This window comes from Choristoneura fumiferana, chromosome 27 (genome assembly GCF_025370935.1).
Source record: "Choristoneura fumiferana chromosome 27, NRCan_CFum_1, whole genome shotgun sequence".
NCBI classification, from domain to species: domain Eukaryota; kingdom Metazoa; phylum Arthropoda; class Insecta; order Lepidoptera; family Tortricidae; genus Choristoneura; species Choristoneura fumiferana.
In genome coordinates this window covers 2,108,830-2,132,330 of record NC_133498.1, presented here as the reverse complement: position 1 = coordinate 2,132,330, position 23,501 = coordinate 2,108,830, and the positions used below count along the sequence as shown (strand labels likewise).

General features: G+C 39.8%; 1 protein-coding gene across 2 annotated transcripts in view; it reads right to left on the bottom strand.

The window, feature by feature from the left end:
• Nucleotides 1-11,707, bottom strand: part of Gad1 (glutamate decarboxylase) — a 70,586-nt gene extending 58,879 nt beyond the window's left edge. Inside the window, exons 1-3 of one of the 2 annotated variants that reach the window (XM_074108580.1) lie at nt 11,427-11,707; nt 10,428-10,509; nt 7,991-8,066 (exon numbers count right to left, since the gene is read on the bottom strand). In XM_074108580.1, coding sequence (XP_073964681.1) covers nt 7,991-8,066; nt 10,428-10,493 — 142 coding nt within the window. In that variant the 5' untranslated portion in view covers nt 10,494-10,509; nt 11,427-11,707. The remainder of the gene's footprint in view (nt 1-7,990; nt 8,067-10,427; nt 10,510-11,426) is intronic. The other variant, XM_074108581.1, reaches the window with a different exon arrangement.
• Between the last annotated feature and the right edge of the window lie 11,794 nt (nt 11,708-23,501).

Below are 23,501 nucleotides of genomic sequence, written 5' to 3'. Positions count from 1 at the left end.
CCAAAGTGTCGCTTTAGTATCTTTACCTCCGAAGCGACGAATTATTATAGGAATGTAAACATTCCTGAGATTGTACACATTTTAAATAGCAGACACATTGTGAAAACGCAGACGTTTGAGAATTGTACATTTTAGGAAAACAGAGATTTCAGGCCTGAGCCAATGATAGGTTGAATGACAGATTATGAAAGAATGTGTAATATTTTTTTTTGAAAAATACAGCGCTTGAAGTCAAGAAAACCTCTTTTAATGGTTACCCGAGCCTTTATACATGTAAAAGCCAAATTTGTAGAGTGAGTTGAAAATGAAGACTCATATGTACCGCACAGACAAAGCTGTCTTGCACGTATGGTCGCAGTTTTAAGTCAATTTCCATTTTATCCTTGATTGTAATACCACCGTCGCGGTGTACGGAACACAAGCAATTAGCTGTAATTAATGGTGTTCGCACAAAGCTCGGGAATCGAACCCTCCCGGATTAGCAAGAGGGGTTCCGTCGCCTAATTGATAAGTTTTTAGGGGTCCGAGTTAAGAGAAACCTTTTTAAGGGCGCTTTTTTGTGATTAATTGCAATAATTAAAACTTAACGAAGGTTAACTGGAAGTGAATCACTTTAGAGGATGAGTTCGCCTTTCTACATCTGTTTCTAACTATAATCTGTTTTTTGTTACGCGGTCTATATGTAATAAAGAATACTACTAATATTATAAATGCGAAAGTTTGTGAGTGAGTACTCTTTCTCGCTGAAACGGCTGGGCGGATTTGGATGAAATTTGGTACGTCGATCATCTGGAATAAAAGATAGGCTACTTTTTATTCCCATATTCCCACGGGATAGGAATAAAATCTCGAAGCAGCCACTGAGCTTAGAGTTATGAAATTTGACATGATGCTTTTAATTTAACGTTAATGAAAACCACGATTTAATTTTCGGGAATTCCCACGGGATTTTTTTAAATCCCGGAATTTCAATTCAGCTTCTGGACCTAATGATTTACGTGTGCAAAGCCGCGGCTAAACACACTAGTAATACTAAAAATATTTTTGAATTTTGGAAACTGCAAACACTCAAGCTTCGTCATCGTCATCTCAGCCGTGGGACGTCCACTGTTGGACATAGGCCTCCCCCATAGACCCGAAATTGCTTCCATCGGACGCTGCCTGCATATATTGTTTGTGTCCCGGATAAAGTTATTTCATTCCATTGAACTCATTTAATAAATGCGAAAGTTTGTAAGCCTGTTTGTTTGTTTGTTTATTTATTTGTTTGTTTGTTACTACATCACGCCTAAACCGCTGAACTAATTGTTGTGAACTGAAAGTATGAGTCCCGGGGAAGGAGATAGGATAGTTTTTTTTCCCCGGGAAGTTGCAAATTTCCCGAACCGAATTATACGTGGACGGATTCGCGGGTTACGGTTAGTTGAATAATAATTGCTATAATATGACATTTCCATTGGCATCTAATGTAAAATAACATAATAGTAATTGACAAGATTTCATTTTTTTAACATCTGTTAATTACTACAGGAATCGAAAGAGTTTTGCCTCCTGAACATGGGAAAATATTTATTATAATTGATTTCTCCATATTAAAAAAAATACAAAAAAATTAAAAAATATGTCTGAATTCGCCTACACTACCACAGAATAGATATGTTTCCTTTGCCTTTATCACCAGAAAAAGGAGCTGTCATAATTTTGATATTTTCTCTATGCAACGTCTACGTCAGATTTACGTGAGCTTTTTTTAAAGAGACTAGACAAAAGTAATGGATCTATTGTGTCGTACTTTTGGAGTTATGCCCTTTTAGAATAAGCACATCTTGAAAAAATTGTAATAAATTAATTAATAGTATTAGTAGAAATTTTAAAAATATCAGCGTTTTTCTCTTTCCAAACAGAATACAGAGAACGAATCAAATTATAGTCTTAGAAATATGAAATCTTGTCAATTGCTATGTTAAAATATTATTTATTAGGAAAATTGTTACGATGAATTTTGTATATGTTTTTGTACGAGTAGTGGTCTGATTTGTAATTTCAATTTAAAGTCTGAATACCTACTTATGTGTGTGAGCGTGTTGCATGCATTAATTTAGATTAAGTAAGTTCTTGTTTTACCTAATGTCGCTGTGCCCCAACAGGGTTGTGTTGGAACTGTATTAATAAATATGTATGTAACATCTTGAAAAATCCATAGTGCAGTAAATGAATTATGAATTATGAACAGCTTTGCTCTACGAAAGTTTCCTCTAGCTTTCTGTCATCGAAAAATTCATGGTAATTTCGCACAAAATTCCGTTAAAGCCTAAAAATCCGATCCCATATGGAACCCACGACCCTCTGCTTGAGCTCAACTAGTCTACCACTGCTTTATTTGAAAAATACCTGAATTAATTATAATAAAACGGAGACCCCATTTGAAATAAATAACGTCTACAACCTTAAGCCTCAAATCCCGTAATGCTGCGGACAAACAGACAGTCTATGGTCGTAAAAAAACAATCAGTGTCTATGGGCCGCGGTAAGCCGACAATATATTACTCGGGCATAGACTAGACTACAAGGGGAGACTGGACAAAGTGTTCATTCGTTGAATATGAAGCCATATTGTCTAACTTTTCTGACGCTCGAGATCACAATCAAATGGCAGTTTTTGTATGCTAAATCCAGTGTGATCAAAATTCTTGCAACTTGTCTTAGCGTTGTATTATCCTACTAAGGTAGGGCGCTGTGCAAGGTCCGCCCGGATTGCTACCACTATCTTGCTCGCTAATCCTGCCGTGAAGCAGCAGTGCTTGCACTGTTTTGTTTCGGCGTGGAAAGTAAGACAGCCGGTGAAATTACTGGCACTTGAGGTATCCCATCTTAGGCCTATAGGTTGGCAACGCATCTGCAATACCCCTCGTGTTGCAGATGTTTATGGACGGTGGTGATCTCTTACCATCAGGAGACCCACTTGCTCGTTTGCCATCCAGTCGAATAAATAATAATAATAAATAAATTTCGTAATTGAACAAAAATTCCTTGAGGATTGCCTAAATTTACACAGTGGATTCCATTAAGTTATAAAAACACCCAAATCTCTTGTCTCCAAACCCAGCGGTTAAAATTTTGGGATTTTTATCTCGATGCCATTTGAATATTGAGATAAAAAGAGGCTACGTGTTATTTTCAGCTATCTACATACCAAATTTAATGCATCAAATTTCATCCATCCACCCATTTTAACACGAAGAAGTAACATCACTTACATACACACCCACACACAAACAAACCCAGACACAAATTCACAAATTTTTACATTAGTACACTCAAACTTTCACATTTAATATAAAATTAGTAGAAAAAAAAATTGAGGCTGTCCAGTTATTATTTACTAGCCTTTTAATACACTCATAGGCATAAACAACACCACAGTATCCGATCTATTCCCATTTATCATCTGTGCCGCCCCCCTCCTCGGGGCAGTAAGTGAAATGCACATTACGTCGCCTCGCGTTTGCCGCGTCGTTGCTCGCATTTTACTCCGGATTACTGCTGAGAGTCGTTCAGATAACTAAGGGGTTTGAGGGTTTTGTAGTTAGGGATCAGTGCCATCTAGGCTTCGACAGGCGGCGGTATTGAAGCGACGGTACTGCGGGGAGATTAAGACAGTAAAGTAGCATTCTGATATTGGTGACTGCGACGGCGACCGCGACCGACGACCGCGGACCTACTGCGACCAGCAACCACAACTTTTCGGTCGGAGAAATAAAAGGCGTGTGGTTACAAAATAAAAATATAATACAAAAGAAAAATATATACAACACTGCTCTTGTAGATAAATTAAAAAAAAACACTGGCCTGAGAGTGCCTGAGACTTGTAGGACAGGTAGAGAAACAGGGCAGGGTGTTGAGGTAGCCTCGAAGCATCCAGTCGCGCCGGTAATCTGCTCCGAGGCAGCAGAACGGAGAGGAAGTGGAGATGAAGATTTGAATTCAGCAGGAAAAAGGAAGGGCTGGTATAAAACACCCTGCTTTACTGCTTGCTTGCAGCACCCATCCAAGTCTCGTTATATAGTGTCGGACCAGCGAAACAAAGCTAATCGAGACTTGGATTAGGTTTAACAAAATATAAACAAGAATAAATGTTACAAACAGAGCAAATAATATTTACAATACCTGCAATAGTAGCAGCCCTTATATCACAAGTAAAAGTCAGTCAGTCAGTCACAAAGTCTATAAATAATCAAATTTCGGCTTACGCCTTCGGCCTTGCCAAATAGTAGAGCCAATCACGAAAAAAGAACAAAAGTGTATCAATAATTTAGAATTTAGAATTTTGTTCTTCTGTAAGCGGCCATTGCGCACCGCGGAGGTTTACCATGTTACACCGTGACCCAACTGCGACCAGCAACCACTACCGTTCACCGTATAATATTCGGATTGCAATTTGATACCACAAACATTCGCACTATCAGTTCGGGTAACTCGAGAGGCGTGTTATCTGCATCCGCTAGATGGCGTCGGAACCGGAAACGTGCGCGGGTGCGGGAAATTACAGAGGGGGGGGGGGCTGACGAGAATCATCGAGGGGTGTTTGTAGACTAGATCGACGGTCACACGCCATTCTGGAGTCAGTACAAAAGTCAAAGTCAAAATATCTTTATTCAATTAAGGCTAGCAAACAAGCACTTATGAATGTCAAAAAACTCTCTGTTAAGAATCCGGCAAGAAACTCAACGAGGTATATTTTTTTAAACAGATTTACAATATTATTAAATGATATCTATTCATCACAAGTATTTAACACAACTTTATTTTTAACACAGTAGGTTCGCTATTTGAAGGGATCGCTAATGCGGATCGGAATTATTTCCAAATATCCCTGTCCATGATATAATCATTAACTTTATAATACGCCTTTGATATTAATGTCTTCTTGACAATAGATCTGAATTTTGTATCTGGTTCATTTATAATATTTTTTGGAATTTTATTATAAAAACGTATGCAATACAATACATCAGTACATCATTCTGGTTTTCTGTCATTCACATTGGAGGGCGTTTTGAAAATAAAGTGTACCCTTTCTTATTTTTTGAAATTTTGAAATAAATATGGTTTTTCCTACTCATAATCAAAAAAAGTGTCCCCATTTTTTCATATAAAATTTTATGAGTCAATTTTGTCACGCCCATACTGAGTGTATGAAAAGTACGTCGCAAAACGAACATTTTTTTGGGACATTTTTTAAAATTATCGGAATCGATTATGCTCTTGATTCTGAGTAGGAAAAGCCATATTTTTACAAAAAAAAGAAAGGGTAACACCACTTTTTTTTAATTATAATTGATGAATATGATTGAAAACGTTTCATATTCATCAGTTTGGGCTACAGATGTGCAAGTTGCGGAATGTCTCCAAAAAGTCGGAAAAGTTCTCGGATATTTCTGGAAATTTTCACAAGGGGAACACCCAAATACTCCGAAATATTTAATTACGAATTTGCTTATTACAATTTTCAAAACTCCGATTTTCACAATTCCTATGGTCTGTCCCAGAATTCGAGATACTAAAATGACAGTCTGAAATGTCAAACGTAAAAATAATGTGGCCAGCATAAAAGGAACAGTGCTGCTCCGTGATTTCGGTTTCGTAAATAACCGATAAAATGTTTATTTTACGATAGCAAAATAAAGTTATTTGTATTTGTAAAGTTATTTGTAACATTAATGCATTCAATATTCTACTTTCCATTTTACTTTATCATACGATAAAGTGATGAAATCTAAGCACAGGTAAAAATACAGTGTTCATCACTTAGTGCCAACGTAAAAATAATACAGATGCTACTACAAAACTAGAAAAACGAAGTTCGTATGGCACCGTCCCTTTCACTCGCGTATTGAATGAGATAAGCGTCAGCGGGACGGCAACATACGAAGTTCGAGTTTTGCATTTCGTAGTCAGGGCCAGCACGGCTACTACGAAATTCGAAAATCGAAGTTCGTGTCGTTCCGTCCTTCTGACACTACTATTTAATTTAATACGTAAGTGAGAGGGACGTTACGGTGCGAACTTTGATTTTCGAATTCCGGAGTAGGCCCTCAGATATCACACAACGTCATTGTTCATGTTTTTCGTATTCAAGTGGTATTCAACCGATTTTCGTTACTTTACTCGTATTGTCATCGGATGTGATCAGTGCGTTTTCTCGTGTTTTTATTTTGATATTCATATCATAGAATAATAAATCAAATATTCATTATTCTCATATTATTTAGTTAATGTAAAATTTACTTAGAATGAAATTGAAACTTAAACATCAACATCTATAAAAGTCGAAATATCTCGAAAACGGTCGCATTTTTATTAGACCTATTTTACCTTTTCTAGAATGTCCTAAGTGCCCTACATTTTAGTACATCACGGATCCGTTCATATCTTAATATTTTACGACATACATACATAGGTACCTACAAAATCTTTCGGTAATAACCGGTTGCGGCACATCACTATTTATGAGACGCAAAAAACAGGTAACACATGAAACGTCATTTTAGTATCTCGAATTCTGGACAGACCATAAGACATGTAATTCCGATTACTTAAAAACACGAAATTTGTTTTTCCGAGTTACAAAATATCGATTTTTTTTATATCCGATTTTTAAAACTCCGAAGAATGAAAAACACGAAATGTTATTGGCCCGAAGTACAGTATTCCGATTATTAAATTTCCGAAATGACATTGCTAATTCGGAAATATGACATTCGGCAAAATAAACTTCGTGGTTTCAATAATTGGAATCTTGAATTTCGAATCTCGAATTAATATCAATCAATTTAGGTAAATTAACCCGCATAGGTTAGGTTAGGTTGGATAGGTCTTTAAAACCATTGCGGGGTTGCTAAGACAATTTTTCTATTCAGTGATTTGTTTGCGAAATATTCAACTTTAAAGTGCACATTTTCATTGAAATGGAGCGTCCGCCCCCCCCTCTTAAAATTCTAAAGTGTTGGGTGCACGCTCTTGGCCGGTTTTTTATTATTTATATTTGGGTTTCTTCCGCGTACCTACCTTGATTTTAGTGAAGCCATAGGTACGAATACCTACTAATACTCTTTGAGAGAAGCTCGATATTCCGGCACAGTTGCATGCGCCATGAGAATTGCGGGTATGATGGTATGTCAGTCAGAAAAATAAATCGGACGTAACCGATCTACCCTCTCCCTAACAAGTTGCCCACTACTACTGGAACTCGACCATCCATCAAAACACGAAAAACAGGATCGTAGAATGTAAACCTATGTTACCCCTAATTTAAAGCGACCGAAATCGCGGTCTATAGCTTTTAAAGTGATACAACAACTGGAAAATAAAACGAACGACGTGAAAATCATCAATTGAAAAATAAGCAAGACTTGAGCGACTGAAGATAGTATTCCATCTCTTTCTAGAAAAATTTAATTTAATATCGACTTTCTACGTCGTCTATATCCAATAGTCTATCGTTGTTTTTTATTATGCGAAGACGGGGTGGGTTGCTAGTCCCGCTAGCATTAAGTATAAATGCGAAAGTTTGTAAGTCTGTTTGTTTGTTACCTCATTACATCTAAACCGCTGAACCGATTTTGATGAAATTCAGTATACAGATAATTTGAGTCCCGAGGAAGGACATGGGATAGTTTTTATCCCGGGAAATTGCATAGTTCCCGCGGGATAGCTATTAACGAATTATACGCGAACGGAGTCGCGGGCAACAGGCTAGTTACATATAAAATTATTTGGTTCATCACTCTTGGTTGGTAGTAAAGATGATTACTTTAAGTAAGTTTAAAGTTGACCATTGTCTCTAAATTTGTATTTTATTTAATAAGTACCTACCTCGCTACGCTCACATCGTAACTCACATCACTCGCCTATTTTACCCCTCCCTGTTATACAACTATTGCATAGAATAGTACTAGTTCGACACACACTTATTATTATTATTACTTACAGTCATAGTAAAGGTTCCCGACGGATGAGGTCAGTTTGGGTGTGCCCTGGCCGGATAAAGCTGCCATTCTGTCGCCCTGGACAACCAAAAACACTAATTAGACAAATGTTCAGTTCGACGTACAGCCGAGGACAAAGACACCTTTATACTTTAGTACCTTGTCGCTGTCACTTCATGTTTGAACTTATGCATAAAATTGTCAGAAAGCAAAAGCACATTAATGTAGAGGCCGGCAACCCCATGTTCCAACCGAGGCTTGTACGAGTATAGTCCTTTTCTCAAACATGACATGAAATAAAATAAAATAACAAGAAATCAAGTTGGCGGGCGCTAGTCTGGTCGCCTTGTTGTGCTTGTCTGCTGGCGCGAGCCGCAGCTCACTTTCAAACAAAAGACGGTCGCATTGCCGGCCAGCGGCCTGCAAAGTTGTATGAAATCTCTTTACAGGCCGCTAGAGTGACCGCGCGCCGGCAGCCGGGCCCCAGCGCCTGCAGCGCGATACTTCCCGGCCTATTATTTGTAACGTAACGTCAATATTTCATGTCATGTTTGAGAAAAGATATTTTTAACCTAGACTGTACAATATATAACTAGTATACCCTCTGGACTAGAACGACTGGATGAATAGAACGTCTTGATTAGGGCATTCCTAACATTATGTAGGTACAGTCACCAGCACCAATATATGGCTCTATTTCTAGGGCCGGACGGACGTGTCAGATACTTGTGTACGCTTCGCTGTGGCATATATTAATGCTGGTGACTGTACAAAGCGAAACACCGAAGGGATGTTTACAAAAACAACATAACTACATTAGATATGATTTTACAGGAAACGAACAAAAACTAAATGTTTTTTTACATACTAGTTATTATTATTAATTACATACTGCCCAATAGCAGGCATAGCAGCGACTTGGGTGATATTTGTAAATATATACATTTTTAGGAGTAGAGTAAGTTAGTTTTAATTCTATTCTTATTTATTTTTGTTAATTATTGTATATAATTTATTAAATAAATTTATCAGTACTCCTTAGGCACTTATATATTTCATTTCATTAGAGATAAATATTTTATAGGTGATTTTAGTAATTGCCAAAAGTTCAGATATATACCATTAAACATTTCAAAGACCAGTATTTTTTGAAAAAAATAGTATAATAGGTTCGTCACTTCATGCAAACGAACGAAACGTTTATACCACAAAATATATAATGTCATCTCATCTTATCTTATATAATACCAGTGGATTTGATTAGGTTACTTTAATAGCAATTCTGAAGAAAATATTCTTTGAACTGCGGAAGATATTAATGTATTCAGAGAAGAAATAATTATGACAAAGCCATCAAACTCAAACTCTTTATAGCGTTATCGCATCTTTAATGCCGTCTCCGTCTGTTTTGTCCAAAAAAAGAGACAACATCACACTGTCACAAAATTTATGAATGGATGTTGAATCAGACCCTTAGTGAAATAACTCACTAGTACATTTTTACCAACGTTTTTGCTTATATTACATATTTTACACAGCTACGTACTATTTTCCTGGCGTAGCTATAATGCTACGACACCTGCTACGCCGTAGCAGTCAAGTTCACGTAGCACGGTTACGAAAATGAAAACATGCAGTTTTTTAACCAACTTCAAAGTCAAAGTTAAAGTCAAAATATCTTTATTTGTCAACATACACTTCGAAGATGAAGAGAACTTCAATATTAGGAATAATATTAAATTAAATAAAGCATTAATTATATTTCAATACTTGGAGATAGCAGTTCACACATGCTTTCAAGATACATAAATATCTTATTAAAATCTTGATAGAAGTACTTAGTAGTTGTTGTCATTGGAATAGGAATAGACTGACTACACATTTGGAAAAAAATATTGGCAATTTAATAAATCTTCATTATAACTGTTTTAAGTATGATACGGCTTTCTGTTTCGTACCTAAGTCCTATTATAATGTACTATATTGCTGTTGATGCCCAAAATAAATAAATAAATAAGAAATCTTTGTGTTTTTTTACTCAGTATCAAAATTAAATTTCAAGTCAAAATTAATTATTTATTTAATTAATTTTGGAGTTATGTCCTCATTATTGCTAAGAATGTCGCTAATCCGTCCAATTGATATAATCGTCTAATGTAACCGTGTCATGACACAAGTACCTATTGTAGATGCGTCGAAAGATCGGGGGCTCAATAAAAATATTAATTGTGTACATTCCGTAGAAAATGGCTGGTTTATCCAATCACAGAGTAAAGAAATTAAACATTTTGAAGCACATGCGACTTTCATCAATTAATTATTAGTAAAAAAAAATAGTTATTTTACTATTCATCTGTAACTACGACACTCAAGATGACAAACATGCAAAGCCAAATAAAAACAAGATGGCGGCCGCAAAATGTGGAAATATGAACGAACCAATTGTATATGTTCAGCTATTTGCTTGCAGTATGACAAAAACCCGTCCAGTGTTATCTTTGACATTTCTTTTTATTCTATTCTGCAAAAAGAAAAACGGGTGTTAAATATGCAAGGAAAAGGGCTTTAAAAATGCATTTTATTATTTTTATAACTGTAACTGGCTGAAAGGGTTGTATTCACGCCGCGCGTAGGTAACGAGGGCTATCGTTTTTTGTCCCACTAGATGGCGCACTGTTGCGTGAGGTTTTTAAGTATGGCTTTCAAAGTCTGTTATTACGGGCGTGAAAACAAAGTTTAGATTAAAATCATATTTAATACACCTTAAAACCGTACCATAAAAATATCGAGCATGCCACAGTGTTGCATAGTCCCCGTTTTGTTCGGAAAAAAGGGAGGAAAAAGGTTTCCGAAAGACAAAACTGTCTCAAAGCACAGACATTCATTGCCCCGGAACGCATATTTGCCATAATTAATTTCAGATATTGCAAAATATTCACAAAATTATTCTAATTATAAATAAACCCGCGTAGCTCACCCAAAAGCTATGAGATTTGGCATTTCGGAGACCTCACGCTACACTAGCGCCTCTAGTGGCGAATTCATACGCGATAGCCCTCATTTTAAAAGTTAGACTGATTCAAAATGGCGCATGTACGAGGACTTTTTAACAAATATTTTTACAAAATTATTCTGATGCTAAAAAGACGATCGATAGAACATGGAAGTAACTAAGTTTATTAAACTGGCTTGATATTTACTATAAAAATCTAGATCTAGGTATAGGTATTCTAATAGGTACAGCACAGACGTTTCTGCGCATGCCTGGGAAAATCTATACCAAAAGGGCAGAGGTCCTGGCTGGCAGTATTACATGTAAATTGTATATAAGTGTATATACAGTATATTTAGAATAGAAAATGAGAAATCAGACAAAACTCTACAGCTACAGTGACAAAAATCTAAAAACTTTTAAAATAATATGCTACATATACGAACCTTTGTTGAAGTGTCGCTTATTAGATAATTTAGTTTGAATTTATTATTTAATATATTTACTTATTTTAATATTTTAATTAGTTTAAGCAAGCACTACTTGTACGATATATTTTTGGTTGAGAAACAAATAACTATGTGGCAAAAGGGATCGTTTATGTAATTGTAAATATATAATATATTTTCGCGTAATTTCGATTTTTTATATATGTTTTTCATATATGGAAGATGGTAGTTGGATTTTTAGAATTGACGACAGCACCCGGCCTGGTTCTGGAGGAGACTGGAAGCTGACTGGGGTACCGTGGTAGTTCGAAGGTCTCCAGGGGTAGAGGGTCGCGCCTGCGCGGAGTGGGAGGTCGTGGTAAAAGGGGGGATGGGGGGTGGTCAGAAACAGGTCACCCTTGGGCTTGAAGATCGATATCGAGCTTCGTTGGTTCGAAAGACTAAAGTTAGATAGATAATGGCTTTTTGGATGTAGTCTTAGAAAGTACAAATTATCGATATTCCTATTTTTATATGATCTGTGCTGTATATTGTACTATTTTATCTTATATTGTTTATATTGGTGTCTTGTATTGTTTGTACTGTTGGCAATTAAATATTTTCTTTCTTTTCTTTCTTTCTTTCTAGGAAAGCCAGCTTATGAGACTTTTCACACAGCCCAGCTTCATTGGAAACAGCTCAGATGTAAACACATCCTCACACATTTCTGGTAGAAATGCAGCCTAATGACACAAAATGAAATCCAAATTTGAAAAATAAACTTTGTAGTTTATAAACAATATAAGATAAGATAGTAGAATGTTTCGAATTGTGCCAGTTTAATTATAAACGCGCGGTGCGTTAAGCCAAAGGCTAGGGCGGAGTAATTCGCAGACACTTAGGTATATTTCACGCCCGTTTTACTTCTATCTTCACCTTTGACCTTTACCAACTCCTAAAGCTAATGGCAGTTTCCAAATCAGAGGCGAAGCTTTGTTCCACTTTGAAAATGTAACGCTCCCACTCCGTGCCATGGTAAGACAGACCTACCGTACCTCCCGCCAGACGTATTTAAAACTATAGTTTACCCGCGGCTTCGCACGCGTAAACTATTCGATCTGGTAGTTAGAATTGAAATTCCGGGTTTTTACAAAATTCCCCTGGGAATTCCAAAATATTATATCGTGGTCTTCATTGAGGTTGTGTTAAGAACAACTGTCCAAAATTTTATTACTCTAAGCTCAGCGGTTGAAATTTCAAGATTTTATCCTTATCCCGTGGGAATATCGGGATAAAAAGTACCCTATGTGTTATTCCAGACGTGCAGCTACCTACATACCACATGACTCTAAGCCTAGCGCTTGTTATTTCAAGATTTTATCCCTATCCCGTGGGAATATCGGGATAAAAAGTAGCCTACGTGTTATTCCAGATATCCAGCTATCTACATACCAAATTTCATCCGAATCCGTCTAGTAGTTTTAGCGTGAAAGAGCAACAAACATACACACGCACACACACACAAACTTTTGCATTTATAATATTAGTAGGATAATAGAAAGGTAAGACAAGTCGCAAGAATTTTGATCACACTGGATTTAGCATCAATAATTGTCTTTAGTTCTCTTAAAAAAATAACCCTAAGAATCATCTCTTTTAATAATAATTGCCGAAATGGTAATGAGGAGGAAAATGCCGAAAAAACGCTAAATATTATTTTTAGACGTCCTTTACTTCGTCTAGATAACCTAGCAACAACAAAATCTTCTATGTCAACAAAAACGCACGTGAACTCCGATCAACGATTAGTATACTCGAATGACTCAACGCGTGAAGCCGCGGCCAAAAGCTAGTGCGGAATAATTCGCAGACACTTGCACGCCCATTTCCCTTTTATCACCTTTAACCTTTATCAACTCCTGGAGCTAATGGCAGCTTCCAAATCAGAGGCGAAGCTTTGTTCCCTTACAGAAATGATTTGTTCCATGCGGAAAGGTCAGCTGGCTTTGGGCGGAAATGTCACACGCCTACGCTGTGCCATGATGAGATGCCTGCGCCAAGCTCGAAGGAGGGGGACCGTTGAATCGCTGACAAACATAGAATCGATTATCGCTTCGATTCGATTATCGAGTATTATTAGTATATTTCTGTGTATTCAAAATCAAAATCAAAATCAAAATATATTTATTCAATTTAGGCTATAACAAGCACTTATGAATGTCAAAAACAAAATCTACCACCGGTTCGGAAAAGCCTCTGTTGAGAAGAATCCGGCAAGAAACTCAACGAGGTATATTTTTTTAAACAGATTTACAATATTATTAAATGACAAGTATTTAACACAACTTTATTTTTAACACAGTAGGTTCGCTATTTGAAGGGATCGCTAATGCGGATCGGAATTATTTCCAAATATCCCTGTCCATGATATAATCTTTAACTTTATAAGATGCCTCAGGTATTAATATATTCATATGTACATTCATTACAGACGACCAGATGGCCTAGTGGTTAGAGAACCTGACTACGAAGCTTGAGGTCCCGGGTTCGATTCCCGTGTCGGGGCAGATATAAGTATGAAAAATACGGATGTTTGTTCCCGGGTCTTGGGTGTTTAATATGTATTTAAGTATGTATCTATCTATATAATTATATTTATCCGTTGCTTAGTACCCATAACACAAGCTTTGCTAAGCTTACTTTGGGACTAGGTCAATGAGGGCTATCGTTTTTTGTCTCACTAGATGGCGCACTGTTGCGTGAGGTTTTTAAGTATGGTTTTGAATGTCTGTTATTACGGGCGTGAAAACAAAGTTTAGATTAGAATCATATTTAATACACCTTAAAACCGTACCATATAAATATCGAGCATGCCACAGTGTTGCATAGTCCCTGTTTTGTTCGAAAAAAAGGGAGATCAAAGGTTTCCGAAAGACAAAACTGTCTCAAAACACAGACATTCATTGCCCCGGAACGCATATTTGCCATAATTAATTTCAGATATTGCAAAATATTCACAAAATTATTCTAATTATAAATAAACCCGCGTAGCTCACCCAAAAACTATGAGATTTGACATTTCGGAGACCTCACGCTACACTAGCGCCTCTAGCGGCGAATTCATTCGCGATAGCCCTCATTGGTGTGAATTGTCCCGTGATATTTATTTATTTATTTATTTATTATTACATTTCAAGAAATTCGTTACACTATATATGTCGGCGCAAATCATAAAAAGGAGTTGATTTGACGTCAAAGAGGCTCAGCGCGTGTTTGGCGCTTTCCGGTGGCGCTACTGTCGCGATCACGTGCTGACGGAACGGCGAGAACCGGCGCGCGGCCGGGGGTCATTCTCGTGGAGACTGGCAACCGGAGCGCGCGTGTTATCCCGTCGGATCGTCTGCCTCTTTGCCGTTACAGTTTAAATTTGAAAAGTTACCGTTATAATTTGAATTGAGTTCCAATTAAATAAGGTGCGATTGACTTTCTGGGTTTCATTCCGACATCAGGTGTGGGGTAGGGAACCGCGAGTGTTTGAGGGTTTAAGTGGTGCATTAAGAAAGAATAAAAACATGGACGAAGCTAACACAACTGATCGTGACCGCGAGGCTGATGCGAATAAGCCTCGTACCGAAGGCTTAGGCGCAGGCGCAGACCAGGCTACCGCGTTGCTGCAGCTGTTGCGCGGGCTCACAAGTGGTTTGCAGCCGCCCCCGCCGGTGGCACTCATAAAGTTCGACCCAGACGACGCGGACGCTGACATCGAGGCCTGGTGTAAGATCAATGATGTTATAGTCCAAGCAAAGGATCTTAAAGGTACCGAATTATTATTATCACTAATGCAGGCTTTGCGTGGTCGAGCTGCTACTTGTTTAACGAAGATAAAACCTGATTGTATAACGTGGGATAATGTAAAAAATACCCTGATTGCAAGGTTTGCAAAGCCTATGCTTATGCAAGATTATTTTGACCGGGTTGTAAAATTTAAATTAGTGGAAAAAGAGACTGCCGCAGATGCAGGTTTGCGCCTCTGGCATATGATTGAGTCAATACCCAAAATTGAATTTAACGACGAGGCAATAACCGGTTTTGCTGTGTCGATTTTGTCAAACTGCGATAATAACTTAAGACGCGAGTTAAATTCTCATACCATAACCTCAAAAACTCAGTTGTGCCGTATATTACGCGGGGTATCAATGAAGCGATTTAATGAGGATACAACTATTCACACTGAAAATAAACGTCCGCGATTTACACCACCTTTCAAGGGTAATTGCCATCGTTGTGGTGACATTGGTCACAAAGTCTTCAATTGCCCTCTAAGCCGCTATGAAGGTCCCCAGGTGACTAGACCAGCTGCGTCGAGGCTCCCGTCTACTTCAACTACGACTGAGGCGCCATCGCGCCACGAGGAGAAGCGCCCCGTGACGTGCTACGCGTGCGGGAAACCGGGACACGTCGCCAGCGCCTGTGCGGCAGCCGCCGCGCTCCGCGAGGCCAACCAAGCCTCCAGGAAAGAAGTTAAGCTATGTAGCAAGCGGGCTGTTACTGGTGAGCTATATGCCGCAGGTATGAAGTTACAATTTCTCTTTGACTCCGGTTCAGAATGTTCTTTAATGAAACAAAGTATTGCAGAAAAACTAAAGGGAACGTTACTTAACGACACGGTTGTTTTGGTGGGTATAGGTAATTCAGATGTTAAATGCACTAAACAATTGAGATATCCAATTAACGTTCAAGGTTTAACATTGAAAGTTCTTTTTCATATCGTTGACGACCCCAATTTGAATGAACCCATTCTTCTCGGGCGTGACATAATTGATATGGGGGTACATGTGGAACTAGATAGTAAGGGTATTCATTTGTTCAAATCGAAGTTTTCGCAATTCATATCAGCTAAATCGACCCAGCTAGAGTCCCAAGTCGATACTGACTTAGAAGGTGATTCTAAAGGATCTTTGCTTAAATTACTTGACTCTTATTCAGAACATTTTGTAGACGGCACACCAACCAAGCGTGTCACCACAGGAGAAATGAAAATAGAGCTCATTGACCCTAACAAAGTGGTACAAAGGCGTCCCTATAGATTATCGGCTAGTGAACAACAAATAGTGAAAGACAAAGTGTCTGAGTTACTTAATGCAGGTGTTATTCGTGAGAGTAACTCTCCTTTTGCGAGTCCAATCTTGCTGGTCAAGAAGAAAGATGGCAGTGATCGTATGGTTGTAGATTATAGGGAGCTTAACTCAAATACTCGTAGCGATAACTACCCTTTGCCGCGAATCAGTGACCAGATCGATAGGTTGCATGGTGCTAATTACTTTAGTTCTTTAGACATGGCGTCAGGCTTTCATTGTATTCGTGTAGAGTCAGGTTCCATAGAACGTACCGCATTTGTTACCCCCAACGGCCAATATGAGTACGTTGCCATGCCGTTCGGTCTCAAAAATGCACCATCGGTTTTCCAACGGTGCATTCAGAATGCATTGAAAGATTGTGAATTTGCTCTAACTTACATTGATGATATTTGCATCCCTTCTGTCACAGTAGAGCAAGGATTAGAACGCCTAGAGTCCGTTCTTGCCGCTCTTGCCAGTGCTGGCTTTTCTCTTAATATGAGAAAGTGCAAATTCTTAAAGCGTGAGATTTCTTACTTGGGGTATAATATTAAATCGGGAGAGATCAGACCAAACCCTAATAAAGTGCAAGCCCTGGTAGAGATCCCCCCTCCGCGTACGGCAACACAAGTTCGTCAGTTTATAGGGCTCGCTTCGTATTTTAGGCAGTTCATTCCTAACTTTTCGTTGCTAATGGCCCCCCTGTACCCACTTACTCAACACAGTGGAAATATCAATTGGACTGAAAAACATAGTGAAGTGCATAGGCGTGTTGTAGATATTTTAACGTCTGAGCCGGTATTAGCAATTTACGATCCAAATAGAGATGTAGAGTTACATACAGACGCAAGTGCACAGGGCTACGGCGCGATCCTGATCCAACGGCATGAGGGCGTGCAGCACGTGGTAGAGTACTACAGCCGGCGCGCCTCCGCCGCCGAGTCACGATACCATTCGTACGAGCTCGAGACTCTGGCGGTGGTGCGTGCGGTAGAGCACTTCCGACACTACCTGTATGGCCGTCACTTTTTAGTACGTACCGACTGCAATGCACTTAAGTCATCTAGCACTAAAAAGGATCTTACGCCTCGGGTACATAGGTGGTGGGCAATACTGCAATGTTATGATTTTGCTATAGAGTATAGAGAGGGACGTCATATGTCACATGTAGATTTCCTATCCAGAAACCCATTGCCCCACTTTGCTTCCGAAGATGAAGACAGCGATGTAGTTTATAAAAAAGAGGTTCAAGTCTTAGACTTGCAACAGGAATGGTTGATGGTAGAACAACAACGAGATAGGGAGTTAGCTGACATCACGAGCAAATGGAGAGTTGGTGATTTGCCGAGAGAGGAGGCCCAATCGTATGATATTAGGAAAGGCGTTCTGTACCGAAAAGTACAGAGAAATAAGCGCACTACATGGCTACCTATTGTGCCGCGATCATTAGTGTGGTCTCTTATAAGCCACGTACATGCAGAAGTAAAACATCTCGGTTATGATAAGACTCTCGATAAACTATTTGAACTATATTGGTTCCAGGGTATGGCAAAGGCTGTAAAAAAATTTGTAGACGCGTGTTTAGTGTGTAAAGCATGTAAAGGAACTTCGGGAGCTCAACCTATTCAATTGCACTCTATACCAAAGGTTGCCGTGCCATGGCATACGATCCACATAGATCTAAGCGGGAAACTAAGCGGTAAAAGTTCTAAAAAAGAGTACGTTAGTGTTATTATCGATGCATTTACAAAATACGTTCTGTTACGATTGACTCCGAGCTTAGACGCTAACAGCGCTATAAAATCGATAAAAGAAGCCATACATTTATTTGGTACACCTAAACGTGTCATAGCTGATCAGGGTCGTTGCTACACCAGTAATAGTTTTCAAAAATTTCTATCAGAAAATAACATAGAGCTCCACCTTATTGCGACAGGGGCTAGTAGAGCCAACGGGCAAGTCGAGAGAATTATGCAAACTCTCAAAAACTTACTTACTATTACAGAAAATAGTTCAGATACCGTGTGGAGAGACGAGCTTGGAGCCATTCAATTAGCACTAAATAGTACAAAATGTAGAGTCACCGGTTACTCCGCAACCGAGCTTATGTTTGGTATCAAATCACAGCCTCTAGGAATCTCTAGGGTAGCTTACATTGATGAGACCTCTGAAAGTAGATCTGATCTAAACCAGATCCGTAAAAATGCCTCCAGTAATATAGAACAAGTAGCAAAATTGGACACTACGCGTTTTAATAGAGGTAAAGCACTAGTAAAGCCATTCAAGGAGGGTGATTTTGTGTTCCTAAAATGTTGTGAGCGTAACCAGACAAAGCTAGATAGGAAGTTTAGGGGACCTTTTAAAATAATCGGAGTCTTAGAGAACGACCGTTACGAACTGCAGCATATGGACGGCTCTAATAGAAAATACAAGTATCCCCACGAAAGCTTGCGTAAAGTTCCAGAAGGGCGCGAAGGGCTAACCGAAATGGCGGAAGTTCTATGCGACCAAGCGTTAGAGCAGGATGACCTTGTGTCGGCGGATGATGATGACAGTAGCAGTATGGAAGTTGATGGTAGAGTCACGGGCAGCTTGGCTGAGCAAGAGCACCGTGCGGTAGAGAGTGGCGAGGCGGTGACAGGTGCGGCTGGTGCGATGAGTGATGATGAAGGTACGTGAGGTAGTACCTCGCTACTGGCCGCAAGGCACTGGCTTGCCTCGTACTATATGTGCGATGGTCCCCAGTGGCTGGCGCGGAGCTGTAGTGAGTGCTATAAACGACTTTTTGCTGGGTTTCTTGTAAGTGCCGTTAGGTAGCATCTCGCTGCTAGCCGCAAGCCACTGGCCTGCCGCGCGCTACATGCGTGTCGGTCCCCAGTGCGTGGCGCGGAACAGTAGTGAGTGCTATACGCGATACTTAGTATTGTGGTTGATTACTGTTGCGATTTGAGATAATGAGATATTGTGAGCTGTAGAGTACTAAGAGTTTCTGACCATTGCCAGAGAGTTCACTTGCCTATGTTGCACCTTAGAGATTTCCTCCTCTTTCATAGTACACATCGGGGCCTTTTATAATGCTGGTTTGTTTTCAGATAATTAACGCCCGAGGACGTGCGTACGTCAGGAAGGCCGTGTCGGCGCAAATCATAAAAAGGAGTTGATTTGACGTCAAAGAGGCTCAGCGCGTGTTTGGCGCTTTCCGGTGGCGCTACTGTCGCGATCACGTGCTGACGGAACGGCGAGAACCGGCGCGCGGCCGGGTGTCATTCTCGTGGAGACTGGCAACCGGAGCGCGCGTGTTATCCCGTCGGATCGTCTGCCTCTTTGCCGTTACAGTTTAAATTTGAAAAGTTACCGTTATAATTTGAATTGAGTTCCAATTAAATAAGGTGCGATTGACTTTCTGGGTTTCATTCCGACATATATATCAGAACATGAGATTTTTCATAAATATAAGAGCGCCACCTTTTTAATAAATTCGAAACACATAACGAGCTAAAATTATCAGAGAGCATAATGACGACGATCCGACCGATTTTGGCCATGGCGACCACCTCGACTCCTAGTTAGTTATTTGGCGCTCATGCGCTCTAAGATGGCTTACATAGCCTATCTTAGCTGTGAACGTACGTCCGCATTGTCGGCACGTAAGCACACCGTCCACTAAGATTGGTTTTTTGGAATCTTTTTGTATTTTTTATTTCAATTCCAAATTTTTACTTTTACGGTCATCCCGTAAAACCGAAATTGAAGATACAAACTGAAATATAGATGCACAGAAAAAACAGAAAAATAAGACCATCACTGGGAATCGAACCCAGGTCCTCGGTAATCCGTACCGCGTGCTATACCGCTACACCACTGATGGTCAACGGTACCGACACGAATTTCCCTATGCACCTAATATCTCAGCTTGTGTTTCTTACTTAGTCACTTAAGCAGCGACGCTAGCGACATCTATGCCGTAAGCCCTCAAACTTTTTCGGCATTCCTTTGGAACTAACCGCTCACCCGGACAAGAGATATCGTTTCTAAGCAATCAAATTAAGATAATGGACCTGGGTTCGATTCCCAGTGATGGTCTTATTTTTCTGTATTTTCTGTGCATCTATATTTCAGTTTGTATCTTCAATTTCACACCGTCCACGTCATAATAATAAATGGCAGCGGGTGGCCGAGACTTATGCTCGTCGCGCTTAGCATCGAGGTCGGCTTTACGCTGTTCCTCAAACTGGCGAACTTGCCTCTGCACTCTCCTGCGCCACTCAAGCCGCTGTGCCGCCAAATCTTCCCATAGCGATGACTCGATGCGACTCCTTTTCATATGTTGTATATGCACATCTTTGAACCGAAGGAGCTGACCGCCGTGATTTCGTTTACCCTCCTCCAATTCCGAATAGAAGATGCGCATAATATTAACTAAAGGAAAAAGTTTGTCTCAATAAAACTTTATTAAGTAAAATTATGCTAACCGATGATTTGACCAAATTAACAGAATGCGATATGTAAATACGCTAAAGATTGGTTTGAGAAAATAAACTACCTATACTACCTACGGTAAGTATCTAGGGAAATGAAATTTGGCAAAAATATTTTGCTCAAAGGACATTAAATTATATTTCATTTCATATCATTACTTATTTTTTCAACGGACGGAGGTTTTCAAAAAAGGAGATTTCAATCATTAAAATTAAAAAAAAGTGGGAAAGGCTCCCCATACAAGAAACGTCTTTTTCTATATTTCAGCTGATCTGAAAACTGTACCCGTCGTGTATAAGTATCGTTCTATTTATTTTTAATTTTATTTATTTAAAATAGGTGCTCATATCCCAACTTCCAAATCAGAGGCAAAGCTTTGAGCTTTGTCCGCCATTAGTTGACAGAAAGGTCAGCTGGCTTTGGGTGGGAATATCACACGCCCTCGCCGCTCGCGGGGCAGTAACACTGGCCTGCGCACGACTAAATTTTACTACAACCACAACCGGGAATTAAACTCGAAAAATTATGTGTAAACTCTATTTATTTCCCATTTTAATCTTAAGCTATCATCATCATCATCCCAGCTTATATACGTCCCACTGCTGGGCACAGGCCTCCTCTCAGAATGAGAGGGCTTGGGCAGTAGTTCCCACGCGGGCCCAGTGCGGATTGCACACACCGTTGAATTGCTTCGCAGGTTTGTGCAGGTTTCCTCACGATAGTTTCCTTCACCGCAAAGCTCATGGTAAATTTCAAATGTAATTCCGCACATGAATATCGAAAAACTCAAGAGGTGCGAGCCGGGGTTTGCACCCGCGATCCTCTGCTTGAGAGGCCATAGGTCAAACCACTCGGCCGTAGCCTTTGGCTTATCGACGTTAGTGGGAAAATCACATATGTTCTTCCTTACATACATGATTATTCCAAAAACATAAAGCGACGGCAGGGTTAGAATACCTGTTTCCTTAAAAAAAGATCTTAAACATTCACGCGTCTTCAAATTTTGGCTACGGAACCCTAAAAAGGTGCTAAGTACAAAGGTGGACTTGTCCCTGAAGTAAGAAGTAGGTAAGTAAGACTTGTGTCTGCCGGTCAACCTGTGAGTGTAAGAGCAATTAAAGGATCAATATATAGCAACAAACGATATGTCCACAATCTGAATACCCAACCCTGTAATCGCCCCTTACGAATAGAGGGGGATGGGGGTGGGTGGATGACGTCACGGGCACCACGCCCAGTCGGTCGATACGGTAGTCTTTATGTAGGTACGGTATGTCGTGGTGAGCGGAACATGGCAGCTGGGACACATATTTAGGGTACGATTCCGTAAAGTGGATGGGAGATGGTAGATGCAACTGATAAAAAACTTTTATTAGAAGCTTTTATTTAGTTTCACCTGTCCCGCTGTCTGTCTGTCTGTAATCAAATCTTGCAAGTTCAATTCGACCAACTTCCAGTAGTTGGATTGATTTGAAATTTGGTATATTTATCTAGATTGCGTGACAATACAGTAATCTGGTAGTGACATCCTGGTAGTCCGGCCAGGATCGTCTCCACAGGACGGAACTCTTCAACGGTTAATAGCATCGACTTGAAATTTGGTATGCAAATGTAGTTTGGGTGACAATACAAGTACAGTCAGCAAAAAAAGCTTGTATTAAAAATGATTTTTTTACCAAAAACTTATTTAACAAGAATACGTACATAAAAATATCTTAGACTTAAATTCATGAGTTTGATTCAATGGAAGATGGGCCGAGTGCTTGTGTGGGACGGTACTTGCTCTGACACGCTGACTCCTTCCCATCTCCAATCATTCATCATCATCATTCCAGCCTATATACGTCCCACTGCAGGGCAGAGGCCTCCTCTCAGAACAAGAGGGCTTGGGCCATAGTTCCCCTTCACACGCACCATTGAATTGCTTCGCAGGTTTGTGCAGGTTTCCTCACGATGTTTTCCTTCACCGCAAAGCTCGTGGTAAACTTCAAATGTAATTCCGCACATGAATTTCGAAAAACTCAGAGGTGCGAGCCGGGGTTTGAACCCACGACCCTCTGCTTGAGAGGCGATAGGTCAAACCACTAGGCCACCACGGCTTCAATATCTCCATGGAACCTGCAACAGAGCCGGTGCAGCATCTGAAGCGGCAAAATGTCCAAGTATAAGGGTGTAGGAACGACGAACTGGTTAAGATCGCGGGATCGCGTTGGATGCGGAAAGCACAAGACCGGTCTGAGTGGAGAGCCTTGGGGGAGGCCATGTCCAGCAGTGGACGTCTTACGGCTGAGATGATGATGATGATAAGGGTTTAGGCACCGAATATGACTTTGTCCCATTCGATGTTGAGACCCGTGGTCCGTGGGGTCCTAGTGCTTTAAATTCCTTCAAAGACATTTAAGACGACACAAGGGACCGAAGATCTGGCAGCTTCCTAGGACAAAAATGAGCTATACAAAGAGAAACGCTGCCAGCATCTTTGGGACCTTGCCTAAGG